Source organism: Micropterus dolomieu, linkage group LG16 (assembly GCF_021292245.1).
Source record: "Micropterus dolomieu isolate WLL.071019.BEF.003 ecotype Adirondacks linkage group LG16, ASM2129224v1, whole genome shotgun sequence".
In the NCBI taxonomy this organism is placed as follows: Eukaryota; Metazoa; Chordata; class Actinopteri; order Centrarchiformes; family Centrarchidae; genus Micropterus; species Micropterus dolomieu.
In genome coordinates, this window is record NC_060165.1 from 11,573,842 (window position 1) to 11,596,846 (window position 23,005).

The 23,005-nt window shown below is 37.9% G+C and overlaps 1 protein-coding gene across 3 annotated transcripts; it reads left to right on the forward strand.

The window, feature by feature from the left end:
• Positions 1–1,413: 1,413 nt before the first annotated feature.
• On the forward strand, positions 1,414–21,527 carry LOC123985119 (tetraspanin-8-like). Of its 3 annotated transcripts, none has more exons than XM_046072499.1 (9): positions 1,414–1,595; positions 11,818–11,889; positions 12,643–12,756; positions 12,896–12,970; positions 13,676–13,771; positions 16,427–16,519; positions 16,897–16,968; positions 17,647–17,730; positions 18,910–21,527. In XM_046072499.1, the coding sequence occupies exons 3-9, from the start codon at positions 12,646–12,648 to the stop codon at positions 19,042–19,044; spliced, it is 666 nt and encodes a 221-aa protein (XP_045928455.1). In that variant the 5' UTR covers positions 1,414–1,595; positions 11,818–11,889; positions 12,643–12,645; the 3' UTR covers positions 19,045–21,527. The 3 variants fall into 3 exon arrangements, with proteins under 3 accessions (XP_045928455.1, XP_045928453.1, XP_045928454.1); XM_046072497.1 differs by lacking the exon at positions 1,414–1,595 and adding an exon at positions 5,772–5,946; XM_046072498.1 differs by lacking the exon at positions 1,414–1,595 and adding an exon at positions 5,912–6,000.
• The last annotated feature ends 1,478 nt before the right edge of the window (positions 21,528–23,005 follow it).

Here is a 23,005-nt window from a genome sequence, read left to right on the forward strand (position 1 = left end):
CCAGAACCAAGGGCAGCATGGAAGCTTCGTCTCTAAATTACACTAGGAAATCTCTCTCTCTCTCTCACACACCCCTCCCCCCAAACAGATGTATAGTATAGATAGATGGTGTGTGTGTGGGGGGGGGGACTCTGATGAGAAGTCATGTGATGCAGCTTCTCCATAGATCCTTTATTTGTCCAAGACAACAGAGGACAAAAAATGCTTTATGGGGGGACTGAACAGGAAGGCAAGCTCAGTTGTAGGAACGCACACACACACACACACACACACACACACACACACACACACACACACACACACACACACACACACACAAATTGAAAAATAAGACTTTAATGCCCCTCTATCCGTACTTTCCCTCGGCTCCAGTTGAGAGATCTGTTTTCTTAAATCATCAGTCTCCTTCTACATCTGGTCTTTCATTGGTAACATAACACTCCCCTTGACACAATCAGGAAGTCAGCACAATAAACTGAGAAAGCTCATCCAAACTGATCTAGGGTGTTGGGAGTTGGTGTGTGCCGTGAGAAATGAAGTTGAGGATCTTGATGCAATAGCTGCAGGGAAGCTTTGTCTTCCTGGCACTGATTTGGCACTGAAATCACCCCCCACAACCCCCTGTTCCCCACGATTTGTGGTGAGACACTCACAATGACTCACAGCTTTCAGTCTCCGGAAATAGCTTCCCACACTTCCCAGAAATTAATCAAGTTGTACTGTCAAAATAACCAAATATTCAGCTGTAGGGTGTTGTGATTTAGCGTTGACTCTGAGTCGTATCACCTAAATTATAAAATCTGAACACACAATAACATACAAATAAACAACTTTTGCTTTTTTCGCCTTAGCTGGTATTTAGTTTGACAAGCTTTTCTTCCCATAGAACTCCATGTAAAGGACGTAAAAAGGACCCTTCACCCCTTTTTTGTCATCTATACATTTTAATGACATAAATTCTGCATCTGAAGTGTATTTCTTTCTTTTCTTAAGACTCAATGCCTCATTCTGTAACAACATTTGCTAACTCTAAGTGAGACTTTGGTGATCACAGACACCTCAAAATAAAGACTGATTACTTGTCTGGGTAGTTTTGAGCAACACTTAAGGAATGTACTGCAACTTTTGCCAAGATAAATGCATACACTAATAACCAGTGGATTAAGACCTTGCCATCACTCAGCTTTCGAGACTACCTAGAAGGCACTAGGTCATCTGCAACATATACAAAAAAACTACAGCCAGAGTCGTGACTGAAATGAAAAAGAATGAGAGCATATTTCTCCAGAGTGAAGGTCCCTTTCCTGACTTTGTTTCAAGGTTGTAGATCCAGATTAGTTACATAACTTCCTGCAAACCTTGGAACCACTGATTCCAAACTGCACAATGATCTTGTTTATAGTGAACTGTTCCTCATACTGGTGCCGCTGCTTTCATCTGCTTTGGACCAAGGCCCTGAAAGAGTGGGAAAGGGATTACATCTGCTGAGCATTTTAAGGAAAAAGAGAGAACACCTGCTCCTCACACTTGTGATGTTTTTGTTGCCGTTTCACAAATGAGGTCCTGAAACGCCATGCTTTGCTGATTGTGATAAAGTAAGTATACTTTGTTTGAATTCCTCACAGCGATCCAGAACCAGCATTATCAGTATCAACAGTGCTAATGTGCCCCACAGGAGCCAAACTATTCAAAAACAATGGGAGTTGGTGACAAAACAAAATGCTTATTCCCATGGTCTATCTCAGAAATACAGCACACACAAAGTTTAAAGTTCAAACACACATATCCCATTAACTAAAATAAAGATTGATACCTCATGTTTCTATGGTAAATAGATTTATAAAAAACTGAAACAAGCACAATGCTTGAATGATGCTTTTTTCCCCTAGATTTTACGCTGGTGGAGAGCAGAGGAGGTAGCAGAAAAGTCTGCTGGAACAATGTGAAGCCAGTTGGATGTTTACTCTAAAAACCCTTTGACGAAGAAGTGTGAATGATGAACTTGCGTTTAACTTCTGTTTAGTGCAGCAGATTTATTTTGTTGCATGCTATTGTTAAAGGGGACGATTTAGTATTGCATTTCTACATCGCCTAAATTCTCCAGAGCCACATAAGAAACTATACTTGTACTTGAAGAGTACCAATCAGCAGCACCAACATCCAATCTCTCAGCTATTAAACTGTAGGATATTGCCAAAGCTGTGCTGCAAAACATTGTTCTCAACCATTTCATGTTAAATAAACTCCTTGCTACCCTGCTAGAAATACTTTATGTATGCTGTCATCACGTCAGTATAAAAACAGTCATTATTTATCGGAAGGGGGGAAAAAAGACTAATACAAGAAATATCAATTCTTCTTCTTTTTCAAGATCAGCAGAACAACCACTGAAAGTCACTACGGGACCTTGTTTATGCATACCAGGTTTAATTGTCAGTGATCGATTTAAATTTATATAGGACTTTATACACATCATTCAAACATGGAAAGATGGATGTGACCGTGTTTACTCAGTCAAACATACAGTACATGTTTTTTTCTGGACACCAGTGTGGAGAGGTTGTAAAAGTATATTGACATTTCTGCAGAAGACTTCATTAACGATAAGTGGAGGCCTTTTCTCATAACAGTCAATGAGATTCTCTTATGATGCATTATATATCTCTTATGACGCATTATATCATTCCAAACTTTATTCCCGTATATTACTGTACATTACATTTTTCTCTGGAGAACAGAACTGGTCCAAGTACCTCCAGTAAAGTTAAGGGGTTTTGGCCTTTTGTGTCCTTTCCGCCCACCAACATCCTCTGCGCCACATAATGCCTCTGTGCATTCATGTCCTACAGATGTGCGAGCGTGCGCCAACTGACACACATGGGAGCCAAAGATTTTGTGGATGTGCGCTGGTGAGGTTGACTGAAACATTTGAAGCATGGGACATTAAGAGAGCTGAATGTATGTGTGTATATGGATGTCTGCATTTGTGTGTTTCATGATCACCAGATGTTTCCAGGTCCCATCAGGAAATGCTCCGGTCTGGATCTACTTTAACAGTGGAAAGCTTTTTGGAGGACCTCCAGGGACTAATAATGTTGCAGCGATGTGCATCTGAGTGTGATTGAGAGATTGAGTTGCAGATAGATAGATGCATTGATAGATGGATAGATGGTATGAGTGTGTGTCATTTATGCAGGCTGTGACTAGACCCTTTGTTAATTTTTATATGCAGTATGGTTCATTTAAGACAACAGCAGACAAAAAGTGCTTTATGTGGGACAGAAGGCAAGTTCAGTTCTAGAAACATGCCCACACAGACACACACACACGCACACACATCAAACGGAAAAATATGCCCCTCTGTCATGTTTCTACTTTCCCTCAGCTCCATCTGAGAGCTCTGTTTACTTCATCTGTCTTACTATCAGTCTGTCCCTGTGTGTCCGAGGTAATGCCAGAGAATCCATTTACAATATCCATCATTGTATGTGATCCGGAGATTGATGCATTTCCCCTCCAGTTGATGATGGTCTGTGTTACATGGTGGTCATTCCCACGTTATGTGAATAATGGTTACACACATTAACGAAAACTTCTTAAAGGTGCAATGTGTAAGTGAGACTACTCTCCATCTGGCAAATTCATACAAAAATTGGGGGCAGTATATCACCTATCAGGTCATAACTGCTGCTGACTGCCGTTAGCTAGTAAACACAGTTAGCTGTGTGGCTAACTTAGCAGCCCTAGTAGCGGACCTAGTCCAGAATGGGCACCAGGATTTGGGGGAGAAGGTAACGGAACTGGGCTCAACACCTTCCCAGTGTACCAAACACAGCCTACGAGACTGACGGAGGACAGTTTGATGACAGGGAAGGTCACTGAGGTGATTTACAGCAGCTCCAAACAGGAACCTGACTCCAGATGACAATGAAGACAAAAGGGGGCAGAGTCAGTGATTGTTAGAACAGTGGAATGACTAACCAGGACAGTTTTGGCAAGTTTATTCTGTTTCTCTCTTTTACCATCAAGGCAATTAGGTTAGTTTGGTGAAAGGGAAAAAATTCTAGTTGTAGGCCTACACCTGTATTTTTTAGTTTGATAAGGAAAAATAGTTATATTTTCTTTCTTTACATACTGTGAGTTTATTTTGTTATGACTAAAAAACCTAAGAGAGCTAGTGTAAAGCCTAGTTCACACTACACAGTTTTAAGCCCGATTTGCCAGTCAACGAGTTCAGTGACCATCAGGCTGATTGACTTTGATCGGTGGTAAATCAGAGATCGATCTGCGGTCACCAGTCATTATGTGTGAACTACTCAACGACACATCAAAACGGCTCCCTGACACATCGCAGACGCCAGCCAGATATCTAGCATGCCAAATATCTGGAGGACCCGGCCGACTCAACATCTACATCCAGCCAATGAGAACAGGCAGCTGGCAGAGTAGACAGCTACTTTTTCACTGCACAACACTTCTTACTCCCCTCCAGCTCTCTGTGTAGCACAGACAATCCCTGCTACCTGCGTGTGCTAATCCATTCTTTCAACCATATTCTTTGTCTTTGTAATTGCTAGGGCTGAACGATTAATCGTTTTCAAATTGAAATTGCGATTGGAAAGAACGCAATTAGCTAATCATTAACAGCGATTAAAATGTAGGTTAATACTACTATGTAGTGTTATGTATTAAGTAGGCTACGTAGTTAAATTGTTTCCCTAATTCTCACCTGATTTATTACCTCAGTAAATACTTTCCTATTGAGTTTATGGCCTCAATCACTAGTTTCAAGTCTTCTTCAATACAACATGATATTCATTTAGTAAATTACGGTCCTATTTAGAGGAAAATAGACCATAAAGCAGAGTATGCTAGAGAGAGGTATTATCTGTGATTGACAAATCGTTACCATGGCAACCTGTGAAACACGCTAAAGTGACTGGTACCCACGGCACTGCGTAAATTTAACCAGTGCCGTTGAAAAAGGGTATTAGGAGTTGGCTGTTTCTCTGATGAGTACATTTAGTTGTTAGCCTGTTGTTCGCTAGACAAAGTTGTCAGCACTGTTAAAATTAACGTGAATTAAAGATGCACCTAGCTACGCAAGCTAGCTAGCTCCACACATGGCCGTTAGCTACACCGTCTCGTCCAAATATGGTCACTTCCGGGCACTTCCTGGTTGCTGAAAATCAACATGGCGGCGCCCTATCAGCCAAACTCGAGGCTTCAAAATGGCAGTCCACAAACCAACGGGTGACGGCACGATGTCCACTTATTTTATACAGTCTATGGTTTTAACTGTGTTTATTGTTGATGTATGATCGGGAGTCTGCAAAGGGTTTTATTTTGGGGTATTCTGTTTTATTTAAAAAGATTAACTGTAATTTGTCTTATTTTGTATGTTTTTTTTTGTATCTTACACACTGTACCTTTAATATTACTTGAGGTTTAATTTTCTGCTAACTTTACACCATTATGGCTTTCATTTTTTTGATCAAATGACCCAATTAAATACACCCTTTCGATTTCATCAATGAATTCTTCAGAACAATGGAACAAACTTTAGGCTACATGAAGGACTGAGGTCTAAGCACACTGATTTGGGGCTGCAGACAGCAGACCAGAGTTAGGCTACAAGATGCCAACCATTTCTGTACAATGGGTAGATCGATAACCCCGCCCCACTCCACCCCGCGCCCGTTCCCCAGTATCCACCCACACAAACAGATCTTTCACAACATCCTTATACCAACCACTTATTAACAGCAGAGGGCTGTGAAGCCAGCGGTTACTTCGTCCTCTCTCTCTTTATAGCAAGTGTTTATCTTTAAGGGGGGAGCTTTAAACTACATTAAATATATTGTCTGCGAGATCAAGCGAAAAAAAATGGGGAAAGTGAACGTTTGGTTGAATCGGAGTTACATTATCGTGACAAGTGTGATCGCGGTAAGTGTTTTTCTGTTGCTGCGGACACAAAAAAGGTCATAGATGAAACAAGAGGTTTGTACATAAAGAGATTAGCCTCTACCTCGTATTATGCTATTAGCCAGCTGTTGCATCAGATTTAAATCTGCGGCTGTCATTCTAATTGTTCAGTTCAGTGCAATTTATTCAAGAAATGTGTTATTTTGCACTGCATGTAATGGAGATAGAGGGGTGCAGCTTGTTTAAAGAAAATGTAACCGTTTAATTGGAAAGTTTTGGAATTTAAGACATGCAAAATGCATACAGTGAAAGCAAATCTATGCAGGACATGATAAACAAAATTGTTATTGGTTTTTTTTGTGATAGCTTATAAAGCCCCCTTTTGAAATATTTGTAGCCTAATGCTTCCTCAATATTATGAGCTACGAGTAAACTTGTTACACTGTATTGTAATGTTCAAACTATAATGTTTTCACAGTATTTTACAGCAATTCTGCAGCTAAACAATTATGTTCATTATTGATTGTTGATTCTTTTTCTTGATTAATTGATTCATTGTTTGGTCTATTCAAAATGTCGAAATAGTTTTAAAAAAAACAAATGCCCATCAACGTGATACAATCAAAATGATGTGTTTTGTTTGAATAACAGTAGGATACCCCAAAGATATTCATTAAACAAAATAAATCACATTATCAAAACATTAAACAAAATAAAGCTGTAATTTGGGTGGTTGGCATTTTATTTCCTGAAAAAAACAAAAACAAACATTAATTGTTTATCCAAATCAAATTATTGAAATACCACGAAGGATGGATGGATGGAAATTATCCAAATAGTTGCTGGTAAAAAAAAAGATTGATTACATAGTTATCAATAGATCATTTTGTTTTTGCTGTATTGTAGCAGTAATCTTATTCTTAGATTATATAACTCCAGCTTTATGAAAAGAAAAACTAAACTAGAGAAAGCAGAAGTGAAACATTTGAATGTACAAATTGTCCTTCTTCCTCATCATTTTGATAGATACTAGATGGGAATTTAATTGCACAACATGTGGTTTTGCTTATTTGTGTTTCCCTCCCGGAATTTTGTAACTCTTGTTCTGCCAGTCTGATGCTTGCCTCCTTGTTGTTTACGACGCTGAAGTTAGCTTCCGATTCGCAGCTTCCGATTCGGCAGTTAAGGGGAAAGTTAAGGGGAACTTAAGTGAAAGTTAACTGACATTGCTGAGCTACCGAATCTCCGTTTACTCCGGTAACACATGTACTAACATTGGAACGATACACGCAAAATCGCGAATCTCCGTTTTTTTGAACCTCTTACTGCTGTGAAAGCATTTATGCATTTTAGGCAAAGCCTTAAGGCTGTCTGAAACACTTTTTTTAGATTTGAAAAAACTTTATTTTATGAAAATGACAAAAGGTTGATTTCTCTGCTTTTTCTCCACATGCAGACCACATTAAACCAGGGCCTGATCCAAAACCACTATACCTAGAGCTCTCAAATCTGGACTAGATTGTCCCAGAGAGGCGAAAGTTTCAAACAAACGTAGTTTCAGATTTGTGAAAACTTTATTCAATTTGTGAAAATGCTTTAAAGGAGGATTTCATTGCTTTTTTTGCATGAAGACCACATTAGACCAGGTCCAGATCCAAAACCTCTATACCCAGAGAGCTCAAATCTGGACTAGATTATTCCAGAGAGACTAAAGTTTGTTTTAAACGTAGTTTCAGATTTGTGAAACCTTTATTCAATTTGTGAAAATGCTTTAAAGGACGATTTATCTGCTTTTTTTGCATGAAGACTACATTAGACCAGGTCCAGATCCAAAACCACTATACCTAGAGATCTCAAATCTAAAGTTTATTATGTCAGAGAAGCCAAAGACTTTTGGAGACATAGTCCTTGTAAAATCTTTATTCCATTGTGAAAATGTAAAAAGTATTACTTAACAATTTTTCCACATAGTCTTTGTTCTTCATTTGACAAGCCCACGTCTCTCCATTTCATTGGTGATGGACATGTAAAGAGCCTCTCTTTCACTTTAAAACAACACTAGAAAAATTATATTTACCTTTTGAACAAGAATCAAAACATCTTCATACATGTATCACTTGGTAAATTTACTCTTGATAATCTTTTTTCCAAAAGAATTACTGCTGTTCTCTTACCTTTCCTCTAACTGGCCCTGATCAACCTCTCTCACTGCTTCTGCCAATGGTATTTTTCTCACAGATGCCAAAGCCTGGACGGTGGCTTGTGTTAGAAGCACCATAATTCAGCGTATGCTGGTTCTTAATGTGATCTTTTTATAAAGCTTAGTCAGTTAGTCAGCCAACATTTGATTGAGAAGTCATTGAATTCATCTTCTTTATCATTTGACTAACATCTGCCATCATTTCAGACCCTGCTCTTCCTCTGCCCACAAGTTAACCTCACAGTGTTTCTAACACAGTCACAGTCAAACATGATCCTTATTGGAGCCCTTTAAATGCTACCAGAACCTCCATGTCTGTCTCAGTTTCTTTCCGTCTTTATGTCTGTCCTTCGTACATTCTGTAAATATCTAGCTATTGTACTTTCCTTACTTTTTCCTTCCTTTCTATCATCTTTTTTCTGTTCAGCATAGTGAAATGCAGAGCTCCCACCCTGTCCATGTTGTCTTCATTTTTACTTTTCCCTTTGGCCTTCCCTTTTCCTTCTTTTCTGGATTTCTTTTCCTTCAGTCCTCTGTGCCTTTTCCGCTTACTTGTCTTTTGCTACTGTTTGTCCCTGCCTGTCTTTATGTCCTCTCCATTTTTTCTTCTCCACATTTCCATGTTCCTTTAACTATTTTGTCATTTTAGTTGCTTTCTTCTCCCAATAGAAAACAATCTAGATTAGTGCATAAATGTGTTTTCAGTGTACTGTATGCCATGTACCAGTAGGACAAACCTAAAAAAAAAAGTTTTTGTCAAACCAAAATTCATGTAATTCCTGCCATGGGTAACTTGTTCCAAGTGATACAGTGTTATTTTCTAATTTTAAATGGTGGTGACAGATTGAGAATAAAAGTTATGACAAGTTTGTGTAAATAATGACACTAACATATCTAATGTATCCTATAACTGGAATATTTATGTTTTTAATTACAAAGTAAACACAGTTTTTGTGTTGCTACAATTTAAAAAATACTGTCTGTACATCAACTAGAAAAATAATTACCAATGTTTGAACTTTAGCACAAGTAATTTATTTGCTTTAAAAAGTCTCTTAATATAGGCTATATAATATCAGACCTACCTCTGACAGCATCACATTAAGAATGTACTTTATCCTTTTAGCAGAGAGGGTGTCACAGCTGTCGAAAAAGTCTGAGAGGTATTTCATAATCCTGTCAAGCTAGTTTTCATCATCGAAGATGATAGGGTGGTAGTGTGGCTTCTCCTCACCAGAGACAATGGCCTGAACAGTATAATAAAATCAAATAAATGGAATTCTTAATAATTATAGTCGTTCCTTCTTTTCTGTGACAACAAGGCCACAGAGAAAAAATCTCCTAGTCAGCATACAACATCATTTCCAGTGACAAGAGAGCAGAATCCCCTCAGCTGTGGCTTGCTCTCCTCTGTGGCGAAGTGTGGCTTTAACACTCATCATTGTAACTCGCTTTAATTTCCAGCTAAGATATACTGCAGCAGATTGCAACCTTATCACTACACTAACCTTATTACAGTTTCTGTATAGAAATTGGCGATCGACTAATAAAAACAAAAATACATTGTTTTGTTTGTGTTATCTTGAGTAAGGGTTAGTAAGGGCCAGGTCACTTGGTGTGGAAAAAACATTGAACTATCACCCTTTTTTCATTTTCACAAATTGAATAAAGGTTTCACAAATCTGAAACTGTGTTTGATTGAAACTTTAGTCTCTCTGGAGTAATCTAGTCGAGATTTGAGCTCTCTGGGTATAGTGGTTTTGGATCTGGACCTGGTCTAATGTGGTCTTCATGCGAAAAAAGCAGTGTAATCCTCCTTTAAAGCATTTTCACAAATTGAATAAAAGTTTCACAAATCTGAAACTATGTTTGATTGAAACTTTAGTCTCTTTGGAGTAATCTCGTCCAGATTTGAGAGCTCTAGGTATAGTGGTTTTGGATCTGGACCTGGTCTAATGTGGTCTACATGCAAAAAAAGCAATGAAATTGCCCTTTAAAGTATTTTCACAAAAAGAATAAAGGTTTCACAAATCTGAAACTATGTTTTATTGAAACTTTAGCCTCTCTGGGACAATCTAGTCCAGATTTGAGAGCTCTAGGTATAGTGGTTTTGGATCTGGACCTGGTCTAATGTGGTCTGCATGTGGAGGGAAAGCAGTGAAATCACCCTTTTGTCATTTTCACAAATAAAATAAAGTTTTTTAAAATCTAAAAAAGTGTTTCTGACAGCCTTAAGGTTTTACCTAAAATGCATAATAGCTTTCACAGCAGTAAGAGGTGCAAAAAACGGAGAATCTGTGGTTCAGCAACTAAGTTAACTTTCACTTAAGTTCCCCTTAACTTTCCCCTTAACTGCCGAATCGGAAGCTGTGAATCGGAAGCTAACTTCAGCGTCGTTTGTTGTTTAGTATTCGTAGATTCACAACACAATCTGACTTTCTTTACATGCTGTCTGAACACTCTCTTCCTGATTTGGCACAGAGCGCTTACAGCAGAAACAGACAAGTTATAGTCGTGAAGCCCATCGTTTTGGTGTGTTACACTTCTTTGCCATTCCCTTTAGTTGATTCCGTTTGGACAAGATAGTCCCATCTATAGTGAATCTTGTAGACCAAGTAGGTTTCATCCCAGGTCATCTGTCCTTGAATAGTCAATAGCAATAGGTTTTCCATTTTCCAGAAGCTAGTTCCAGTACCTATAAGTCTCTATCACTGCAGCATCAACAGATGCTGAAAAAGCCATTGACCGGATATTCATTGTATACAATTAAAACAGTTCATTAGCTGGGTAAAAGCTCTCTATAGTTGTCCATTTTTCTCTGTTAGAACTAATGGATTAGTCTCAAAACCCTTCCCTCTACAACAAGAAATTAATTATACCCAGTTCTGGGGGGTCTATGGTTTCGAGATGTATTTCAGTATTATCTTTCATACAATGCAAAATATCCATAGACTTGGGCCTATAAACATGACTCTCTGGTAGGCAGCTGGGAATGGCTGGAAAAGACCATCATATCTGGAAATAAGAACATATCCTCTTCCATCCTGCCCCATCAGACGTAGCCCCATCCTTTCAGCTGGAGGAGGCACTTTAAGTAATAACTTGTCAGACACACAACAGCCCCTAATGCATATCATTCTCTCCAGCTAGCTTGGGAACATAACTTCAATATATCATTGACTGCTTCTAGGTGGGATACAATTTTGGTGAGCAGTTTTGAGCTCTTCTAAATACAATACAAGATTCTGAGATTCTAAGATCCCTTCGCCTCTTATTTGTCTCTCATTTCATGCTTTGTGTGGCTTTTAGGTGGGCTTGTGTTTTGTTGTTGTGTTATGTAGTGTTTATTATTAACTTGTCAAATGTGTGTTTTTTTTGTCAAAATGAACAATACAATTCTTAATAACATAAATGATTAGTCCAAACAAAACAAATCATCAACAGTTTTGAGGGGAAATTATTCACTGGTTACAGCACCTCAAAATATGAAGATCTGAGATTTGTTTGCTGTTTTATATCATCAATATGAATCTGAATGTCTTTGGATTTTAGACTTTTGGTTGGAAGACGTCACTTTGGGCTGGGCTTTTTTGGACTACACAATTAACTGATTTATTGTAAAAGAAAAATGGATGACAAAAATAATCAACCCTGAGAGTAATGTATAATGAAGTGTTTTGCTGCTGTTGCAGATCCTGAGTGTCGTGCTTTTGGGCTTCACTCTGTTTGGCCACGGGTCCATCCATGATGATGAAGAGGTTGAGGTCTGTCTATCTATTTCGAAATCTCATCCAATTTAAGAGATCATATTAGTGGCTTTGCATGTTTTAGCCTACCACAGTGTATTCTCTAACCATGTTAACCATGATGTATTTTTGCCATTAGCAGACTGACAAAACAACTAGGCTTGTGGAGCCTGACTGATTTTCATTCTGAACAGAAATTAATAAAAACACAAGGCTGACAATAAAATACATTCAAATCTAAAACTGTACAGCCTGCATTTGCAAATGGTCAGCAGCAATTTGAATTATAATTAGTTAAAAGGATAAACATGCAAAAACACTGTAAGGTCATTAAACTAATAACCAGTGTTTTGAATGCATAAAGTTAGCCCCTTCTCTTTTTTATGATTCACATTGCTGCTATTTAGCACTGTGTGCATAAATGTAATTGCAAACTCACTGATCACTGATAACTGAAAAGTCACTCCTGCTGAAATATTATTTTCCCTATTGAAAGCTTTATTCTTATATTCCTCAATAATAAGTCCAAACACACACTCAACATTAAAAAAGAAATGGTTAAAGTCCAACTTTGAGTCCACTTTGACCATGGCATTGTACTAGTTCAAGAGAGAACAAGGTAAGCCTGCTAGTCATCATCTCCCCTCAATAAAACCATACTCTAGCTGAAGTCTTTCTGTGTTATGAAAGCCTATACATCCATGTGACTCTTTATGTCTTTATGGAAAGGATCAACCAAAATCTTCTGAAATCTGTTTGTTTTCTCCACAGAGCATGACATACACAGGCGTATATGGCATGTATGGTATATCAAGCATAACTCTGCTCTTGACTATCACTGGTCTCTGTGGTGCCCAGAAAAAGAATCAGTGTGCATTAATAGTGGTGGGTAAAGAAAAAACTAATTTATATTGTTTTTATTAGTATACAAGAAGTGTTGTAGTAGTATACAACTATAAGAAACTCCTAACTGTTTTTCCACAATCTGATTGCTCATTCCTGTATATATATGTGTGTATCTCAGTTTGCAGTTGGAATGATCCTGAACAGCCTGTACATGAGTATGACGGAAATTGCTTTCATGACTGCACGATCAATGGTAAATTACAAAGGTGACATTGAAATATGTTGTCCCTTGTGATGTTTCCTTTAGACCCACTAACAATTTCCACATACAAGGACTCATACAAACTATATAAGCTAGCGGGCTGCATCAGAAGTGCATCAATGATTGAACTAATTCATAAACAGAAAAGGGCTCTTATTGCTTTATACTTTAGTGGGCTTCCAGACAGGAGCAAAGGTCACTTCACAGTTGGCTAAACCACATCCCCTTACTATTACTGTTTCCATTCTCACATGACACATACAGTATGTGTACCCCAAGAAAATGATGGCAATTTTTGAAACAGTGGGTAAACAAAAGCAGGCTCTATTTCTGTTTCTAGCAGAAGAAGTGGATTTTGTGAGCTAAAATATCGACTGTTGCTAGCTGATTTGAGCAAGCATAAGCAAATGCTAATGCTAAAACTCTGAGCTGGTTGAACTCTCATATTTCTAGCTGATTTTTTTTAAAAGGAAGCCTGTAAAGTTGCATTACTGGCAGTTATATGTCATGCCTAGTTACATTTGCTAAGATATGACAATATGACAATAAAATCACAGAGTGGGGTTCGTGCTCACAAATATTGCTGCTGGTTGTTTTTAGTTTGACTGAAACAAACAAATGCGACTCAAAAACATGTAGTAACATTTTTAAATAGCTGGTTATCTCATTTTTACATTGCTTTGTTTTGTTGTGCAGTTTGCTAAGGAACTGAAGGGTCACTACCTGCAAATGCTGCCGCTGGCTAATGCTAGTGACAGATTTATAGACAACCTCAACAACATACAGATGGATGTAAGTAACCTTGTGTTGGTGGATGTTTGTGTGTGAGTGTGTTTATCACTGATGGCTGGTGACTCAAAAAATGGGGAAAACAGGAGAAACGAAACCATGGTGTCACATTATTTTACATTTGTTCCACTAGTTACTTATCTCTATGTTCAATGGAAAATTAAACAATGGCTTACAGGTAGTGTTGTATTGACTGGTGGTCTTAAGACCACTTTTTGATGGTCTTGGTCTCGTCTCGGACTCGACCGCATTTGTACTTGGTCTTGTCTCGGTCTCGGACATTAAGGACTTGGGATTTTATTTCAAGACCAGTCTAGACCATAACTTTTGGAATATCAATAAATTGCTTTTGCATTGTCTGATTTATTTGTTAACATCCTAACTTTGTTTGGATGTAAAACATATTGCTTCAAATGGAACCAATAACCCTAATTAAAAATATGTTGTTCCCGTTAACAACTGTCACCCTACCCGTGATGGTCAGCATGGAAAAGCAGTGTTTGAGAAGTCGACATTTTATTATTTTATTTTGTGTCATCTAATGAGGGGAACTGGTCTTGGTCTTGACTCTGTCTTGGTCTCGACTTGGTCTCAGCCCCTAAAAGTCGTGGTCTTGACTTGGTCTCGGTTTGGGCGGTCTTGACTACAACACTACTTACAAGACATATTAAAACAACCTAACTTTCTTCAAGCCAGTTGTTTCTGGATTAACCGAACAGGCTTAATGCAGAAGATATATTTATGTAGGTAGGGTAGGGTGTGAGATGTAACAATAATTTGGCCAGTGGTTCAACACTAGGCTACAAAGGAAATATCAAAGTTATAATCACAACATCATTAGTAAATACATGGCCACTCGGTGTCAGGTTAAAGTGTAATTTATACTTCTGCTTCGAATCAACGGCGTAGGTGACGGTGTAGGCTACAGGCCTTACATAGCCTTGCAATGCCTCCGAGCCGACAGGAAGTGCCCCATGCATTGAAGTAACTTTTACTAGTGGCCAAAATGGTGGCTGTAACACGGTGGATCAATAAATTTGACCATCACTACCCATGCAAAATGAATCAGAATGTAATCCATTTGGTCGATAACATTTGAAAAGGCTATACCAGCGACACAAATACAGTTTTATCCCCATTCACATTAGCTAAGGGCTAAACCGGAAATTAGCCTGCTAGGCCGGCAAAAGTCAACACAGTGGATGCTGTAGCACTACCGCCGACTATCGTTTGGGGGTGTAATTGCTGACTGACGCATACACCGACACATAAGTATAAATGCCTGGCTACGCAGGATTATAAATCAAGCTTTAGACTATCATGGGAAATTATAATAATGAGCTACTCCCCATCACTAAAATAATTCATCCAGAGCAAGTGGCCCGTTAACATAAACACCGGCAAATGTAGCAATAATGAAACTAGCGGCATCCTTTGTGCTGTGCATCCCTTCCAGCAATCTGTTGCCGATACTATGATTGAGTAAGCAGAGTGCAGCAGCATGTCAGGCTGCCGCACACTACCATAGTCCTGTGCGCTAATGTAGAAACACAGTTCACATCTTGCATTTTCTTGTGATGCAAACAGATCCACCTTCACTGTATTCCTGAACCTGTTCCCATAAGTGTGGGATTCAGCTTCCACTTGTTTTGCAGCTCCAGTCAGTTTATGTGGAGAACTGGAGGCTTGGTCCACTTTTCTCCCACAACTTGGGACTGACACATTTCTCCCCATCCAGAGAAAGTTGTCTGTGTACACCGATATGTGTGAGGTAGCTCCTCCCAGTGGAACCCCCTCAAGGGGTTTTTCCTATACATCAGGTCCGATTGCAGGGAGGGAGAGAGAGTGATCATGACTCGCAAATCTTCCACTGGGAAGAGTGGAGAACCAGGAGGGAAGCCTGAAATGAAGGGAGCGGAGTAAGAGGATTCATGCCCTGTACAGCATTCATCCTCTACGCTAGGAGGGTCCCAAAAATCCAGGGGATCCTCAGCAGTGAAGCAAACAGGTTTATCCCAGCTGCAGCCGTCATTACCGTTTTCCTGTGCTGCAAAGGCGTCACCGCTGCTTCTCTGACACGGAAAGGCATGTACAGTAGGGGCACAAGAGTAAGTGCAAGTCCGACATGTTGGGGACAGTTTTTGTTTTAATTCTGGTTATTATATACCATTAGTGTGGGCCTGAGAGAGGCCAGTGCAGGGCACAAGGGCGCGAAAGAAAATCTTCATGAGTGTGCATAGGCACCGAGACAAACCCAAAAGCAACAGCTCTTAGAGGGCAAAGCCTATAAGAAGTAGAATTTGCCCTAAGCAGGACCGCAGGAGCCCGTACAGTCCTCCTCTGGCCTTGTTTCTGTGATACAGAAAGCATGAGATGTACAGAAAACATCAGAAGAAGAGAAGCCCTTGCTCTCCTGATAAAATTAGCAACTTAAACTAGCTGTTCAGCATCATTGCATATATCTTGCGAAAAGAGTGAAATTCTAGTGCATTGCATTAATCTTATCTGCTGATGAGAAAGGAGTGGACAAGTCTTTTTCTAAAACAAACACATTTATCAGTAACACAATTCAGACCCAGCTTGGGAAATCAGTTGATGAAATACAAAGTCACTCTGTGTATTGTAATTTTCTCCTCTTCCTTGCGTCTTCTTTCTTAGATGCAGTGTTGTGGACTGGATCAGGGCTACCAGGACTGGGACTACCATATCTCAAAATCCTGCATGTGCACCGAAGAGTCCACTAATCCATGTGTGAGTGTGAAAGCTACTCAATTTCTGTCCCAAACTAACCAAGAACCATTGATATATTTAGTAGTCACTGGTAAAACTCAAAGAATACCATATATCCTTTTGGTTGAATTAAAGTTTAACATCACGAGACATTGCAACGTTTTTCCCGCTTTGATATAAATCCAAACCCCACCCCATCTCCATCAGTTTGACATTTTTGGATTGCAATGTTGGGTCAGTTGGTCAGCCATTTTGGTCCACACTGAGATATTGTTGTTTTCCTGTACTGGTGCAATAGCACCTGTTACCGTTCATCAGTAATTCAGCTAATAATTCATGTCTGTGGATTGCATGTCCTCATGAGGGGTTAATAAAGTTGTTTTCTTGTTCTATTCCAGGTGGCAGCTCCAAGAAACAGCAGTCTGTTTGAGCATGTGGTTGATGACCAGCCCATCATGATTTATAAAGAGGTAATAAAAACATTTTAATTACAGGTTGATGTGTAAACTGCAACTTCAACCATAATGCAAGAAAAAGCTCCAGTCTCCATTTTTACTTAATATACTATACTACACAACGGTGTTGTTGAATTGTTGAATTTTATAAGACAACATTAAAAAACCTAAACAAACAAAATGATTCTTAATAGTATTTGAATAAATACCCAAAAGTAAAACAAGAGGAACATGTCCTCATGCAAGAAAAAGGTGATTTTCCATAGCAGTTCTCTATTTTAATCAAACAGGAAACCAACTAGCAAATGAAATATTGTATAATCGGAGGAACATGCAACATTTACTTGTCTGTCTTGCATAAACAGAGTCACATTAGAAATCATGCTACCAGGTCCAGTGAAGTGCTGTTCTTTGTTGCTGCACGGGGCTGTATTTTCAAAGCCTCCTGACAGAGAAGGAGGGTAATAATTGAATTGTAGCGTTTCTTCAAAGCAGTCTTTCTGTAGTCTAAAACAGTGGTTTCTAGCCTTTTTGACATCCGCTTAAAATGAAGCACAGTGTACTGAGTATACAAGTACAGCATACTCATCACTGGTTTTATGTTTGCTGAATTTTTTTATTTTTATTACAAATTATAATATTTTAAATTGATGTATGAAACATTAACTTGATTCATCCACTCTCCTGTTTCAGCCATGCATTCCATTATTAACTGCGCAAATGATGACTTTCTTCAATATAAGTGTGGGCGTGATGCTGGGAGTCATATTACTCATGGTATGTATGTGTCTATCATGATTGTACCCACCTACTTGCCTCCCTGTTTATCTACTCTAACTTCACTATCACTTGTTCTGTGTTTATCCTGTACTTTTCCAACTCTCTCCACATGAATGAGCCGAGATTCACAATAAACACTAATGGTCATCGTGAAATTCATTCTTATTACAAAACCCCCATTTCACCTTTAACTGACCCACTTGACTTGAGTTTTGTCAGTAGTGAGGACACAGTAGTTGTTTGAATTTCCATTTTTTCTGAGCAATAAAAGAAAAAAGTGGATGTTCAAAGTTCATTCTTGACCTCAGAAACAGCAAATCGAAATAATCTCACTTCAAGTACTATTTAGTACCTGTTCTGGAGCATCCAAATATTTATTCACAGTTAATTTACATTTTTTTTAAGGGACTGGGGATGGTTAAACATTATGGTTCACTCTTTAAAGAAGCAAGCATTAATGAAAATGTTCATTGGACCCTCCTTTAACTTAACAAAAAACACTCTCCCCACTAATATCTCAAAATGATATAACAATTTGAATTGGTACAGCTCATTCAATCCTACAAAACTTAAAGGGCAAATTCAGATTTTATGTAGTGACATACTTTTCCCTAGTCAGTTTATTACACAGTTTGGAGAAGCAGACAGGAGTCCCAGCACAAAAGCTAGGCAATGGTGCAGGAGCAAAGGTTATTGTAGCTACTTAAAAATATCCGGTACCCGGTCAGTTTAAGTGTATAATATTTTCACCACTTTACCTTGCCATCAAACCACCCTGTCTGACGGGGATGCTCTCTTCAAAGCCAACAGACTGTTTTAACAAAAACAATAATAAAGTAAAAAATAAAAAAAGTAATTTTACCTTGCAGAACGAAAGGAGTTGCAGGTCTACCGCGGCCTCGACTCTGTGACTTTGTTGTTTTAACACGTTAGTTCGGATCCAAACTAACTGTTTAAAACACCAAAGTAACACAATAACACAAACAAACTAACCGATCAAGGCAGCAGTAGAACAGCTACTTTCTGTGTTCTGTCACTGCATCTGCTCTGTCTTTTCTGCCCCCATCTGTTTCTTCATAAAATTGCAGCACTATTCAAAACAATGCAATGGCACAGGATGAAAATAAAAAGATGAATAGGAAGTGAACAACTGTCTCTGTTTCACTGTTTCTTTAGGTATTGTCGATAGCATTGTGTATTGCCATCTTGTGTCAGCTACGTCGGAAGGAAGATACTCCTACAGTGGTCTACACTCCAGAGGCAAAAGCAGGCAACTACGCTGTTCTCGTAGAGCCTGAAGAGACCATCTGATTTCTTTGTTTTTATTTTTGGCTGCTCTTAACAATGGTTAAGGTCATCATGTCAGCATATCAAGCAAAGCTGAGAGAAATATTTCTCAACTTTGCTAAATTTATTTTTGGAGTTGTTTTATTTTTATGGCCATTCACAACTTGAAACATACCTACCTATATATTTATGTCATCCCTGAAGATACATGTTTTTTGTCATACTATGGGAAAATTGTTGGCTATGAATATAAGGTGAAGTATTCCCTGATCTTTGTGACAATCAAAGAATATGATGAAGACTAAGATACACAAGTTGCAGGTCAAGTCTGAGCCCAGTTACAGAATAATGAAAAGAATATAATTAATTGCATCAGATTTGCTTCTCCAAAACCCTTCTGCTACACTAGAGAGGTGGGGTATACAGCAGTTCATCACTTTTCCTTCCACCGTCTTCAATGGACAACAAATAGTCCAAATAATGATGGAGATATGACTGCTGAAATATTTACCTTGTGGATGTATTTAAGCTTTAATAACAGCGATATATGGTCAAAGGTACTGAAGTGGTTATAGCAAGTTACTTTAATTCTTAAGAGGAAGGAGCAGATTTTCATTCCCTTCCGGCTATCAGGAAAAATCATTGTTCATATTAAATAACAGAATTTAACTCAGATTAAATTCATCTTGGGGCCCCACCCTTTGAAAAGGGAAAATTTATAGCCAACTGATTTTCTCTTTTATCAAACGAGTCCTTGACTTGTGTACGGATTACTGTATATTCCATACACACTACCTGCATAATCAAGTTCTTTATACAACTAACTACACACATACAAACTAACAAACAAATAAATACAACCATGTGGCTCAGGAGGTAGAGCGAGTCATCCACTAATCAGAAGGTCAGTCGTTCAATCATCGGCTCCTTCACTCTGCATGTCGAAGTGTCCTTGAGCAATATACTGAATACCAAATTGCTATGCCATCGGGGTGCAATGGCACCTTGCATAGCAGCCACTGCCATCAGTGTACTAATGTGTGAATGGGTGAATGTGACATCTTGTGTAAAGTGCTTTGAGTGGTTGGAAGATTAAAAAAGTGCGCCATTTACATTTAACCATGTATAAATGTTATGAAGACGGTGATGAACAATTGATAAATGCATCAATGAAGTCGTTTATACATCGACAGACAATTGATAACAGGAGGACCAGTGTATACAAAATAAAGCAGTGAAGGATGGTAAGATCTTTTAATTTGCAACATGTTACACATACATATTTACCATATGTCTATATATATGCATATGTATACGTAGATGCACAGCACAATTAAATGCTATGATCAGTTTTCTGGTCAGACATGTTTTACTTCATTATTTAATTGCATTATTTACTACTGTCAAAAACTGTCATCTAGACTATAACAAGTGGAGTGAGGACAGAATTAAGCTATTATGACTTATCCTAATAGGCCAATACATAATATCAAGTAACCATAAGACATATATTTAAGGTTAAGAAAACAGTTAAGGTCAAGAAATCAGTTTAAAATATGTCCCAAATTACCAAACAAATATTCCTTCATATAAAGAAACAATTCCTGTTATTTTAGGGTTTATTGCCCATGCATCCAAATCAACAATCTTAACTCTAAACTTCACATTCTTTTCTTATTGTTAATGAGACAATCAATTAATGTACATTTTAATTCTGCAGTGCAGGGTACCAGTTTCTTTGTCCGTTGTTGTCTTATGAGTCCTGAGTTCAACTTGATGGAAATCAGAGATTATGAGATGTTCCTGAAAAAGGGTGCTGTCAGGTGCTATGCACAGTCAGGGAAAGCAAGTGGTAATTTACTAAAGTGGCTTAGGTTGCCAGAATTGGCCTCTCAACCTTTGTTGTTCATGCTGCTGGGTTTTTGGAGGCCTGATGTAAATTGACAAATATGTCATTCAACTTTCAATTAGCAACCTGGGAGATGTTTATCAATTCTTGGGAAAGATTTGAACATTTTCATCATCACTATCTTTATCACACTACAAAAGGAATGTCAGTATTTTGTGGTTTTGTAGCTTTTATGAAATTTTCTGAATCATATTCTGCCAAACTTTTTATAAAGATTGTTTGTTTTTTCTTACAATTTTCCGACTTTCCAAAGAAGCTATTGTAGTACTTATGCTGTTTTATAATCTATGCATATTTATATTTTGGCATTAGTATTTTCATCACTAATAGCATCCAATTAGGTACACATTGGTATTTAAATATTGCAGGATCAGGTACTTCTGTTTATGGCATGAGGCAGGAGTACAGATAACAGGGATGTGATAAACTTCTTCTTTAGCATTGCTGTGCCACAGCCTTCTGAGGAGTGGTACAGGGTATACAGTTTAGGGACAAGCAAGTGCCTTAGCAATTATTATTAAATATTATATCATTGGATTATTATTACTGAGGCATTAATGTGTAAGCAGCACTTGGATATTAAAGCTGGTATAAAGTATTTGGTATACTATTGGGTAATTAAATCTGTAATAATGCATTTTATTTTAGAGGCTGATCATATGTGTTTTGTAAATCAAATCTTAATCTGCAGTAACACGTAACTATAACTGGTTTAAATTAGCATAAAATGGTACAAGTACCACACAGTTGTACATAAGTAAATGTAAGATGTAAAAAGAAAACTATTTGAAAATAAAAACTAAGACATTAAAGGAACAAGAGTCACATTTTTTATTCCTGCTATTTACAAAATATTACATAAGTGCATTCCATAACTAAAAAAACAGTGTATGACAGAAAAAAACATACTTTCCAAGAACATATTGTATATTAGGCATTAATGGTTAAAGTGCACAGGTAGACATCGGATCTGCTGTTTCAGAAGAAATACATTTGACAATATTCTTGCCAAGGAGACGTTTCAACCACAGGCAGCTCATGCAGCAAGTCATTTTAGAAGTGATGTGGCATAAAGGCTTCTTTGGTGAGAGTGGCATCAGTTGGGATGTTACAGTCTCAAGATTATTGATGACGCATTTTCCTACAAGAGCCTCTCACAACCTGTCTGCATTGGCCTTGCTAAAATTTCTCCAAACTTTGAAATCAAATTTTGGAGGAGAAATAACAGGATTTACTGCATGTCTACTGAATGAGTATCCAAACAGAGTCCCCTCTCCTCCTAGTGGACATGATCATGTGTCATTTACTCACTAAATGTATTTTAAGAAAAACTGAATCCCATGATAAGATTTCAACTCTACAATGTGCTTAACAAGGCATCAAGACATTCTGTTGTCCCAATGAGAGCTGTGGCTCATTCCTTTGTCTAACCTGATGAATAAATAAATGATTACATTTCAATCAAAGCACTTTGTAAACACTGTTTAAGAAAGGTGCTATAGGGTTATTAATATTATTATTTGTTCAAAGATTATTGTTTGCTCTAATGCTGAAAATTCAATGTGCTTAAGACAAGTACGAATATTTAAATATGTATGTTTAAAAGATGTTGGTCCAGTTGACAAGTGTTAAATTAAACCCATTAGCATCCACTAGTTACATGCCATTTGATTGTGCAGTTTTGGCGGAAGATGAATACTACACTCATCTCAAAACATTAAAATCTTTAATCTTGCCAGCAGAATGTTGCCATACCAACAGCAAATTAACAAAATATATATATATATATATATAATAACTAATTATAATATATGAAACTGGATTAATATCTGTCTATCTAAAGAATCACTGATGTGATGAAGAAATGGAGAGAACAAATATTATCCAGATAAAATGCCTGGATAGGCACCAGCTATTCAAAGAAAACAGGTGGCTGGTTAATGCTCGGTAAGATAACATACCTTTAGAGATATGGCAAAAGCATGTGAAAATGTGATTATTATTAAAGATTGGTTAGCTTCATTAAATTGCATTATTTTTTACAGCAGTAAGGCAAACAAAGAGTAATTTGAAATT

Excerpts from the sequence above, each read along its gene's own strand:
- LOC123985119 (XM_046072497.1), top strand. The coding sequence starts at position 5,887 with ATGGGGAAAGTGAACGTTTGGTTGAATCGGAGTTACATTATCGTGACA. Across the intron at positions 12,757-12,895 it reads ATCAGTGTGCATTAATAGTG|TTTGCAGTTGGAATGATCCT; the intron begins GTGGGTAAAGAA and ends TGTGTATCTCAG. Across the intron at positions 13,772-16,426 it reads TCAACAACATACAGATGGAT|ATGCAGTGTTGTGGACTGGA; the intron begins GTAAGTAACCTT and ends CTTCTTTCTTAG.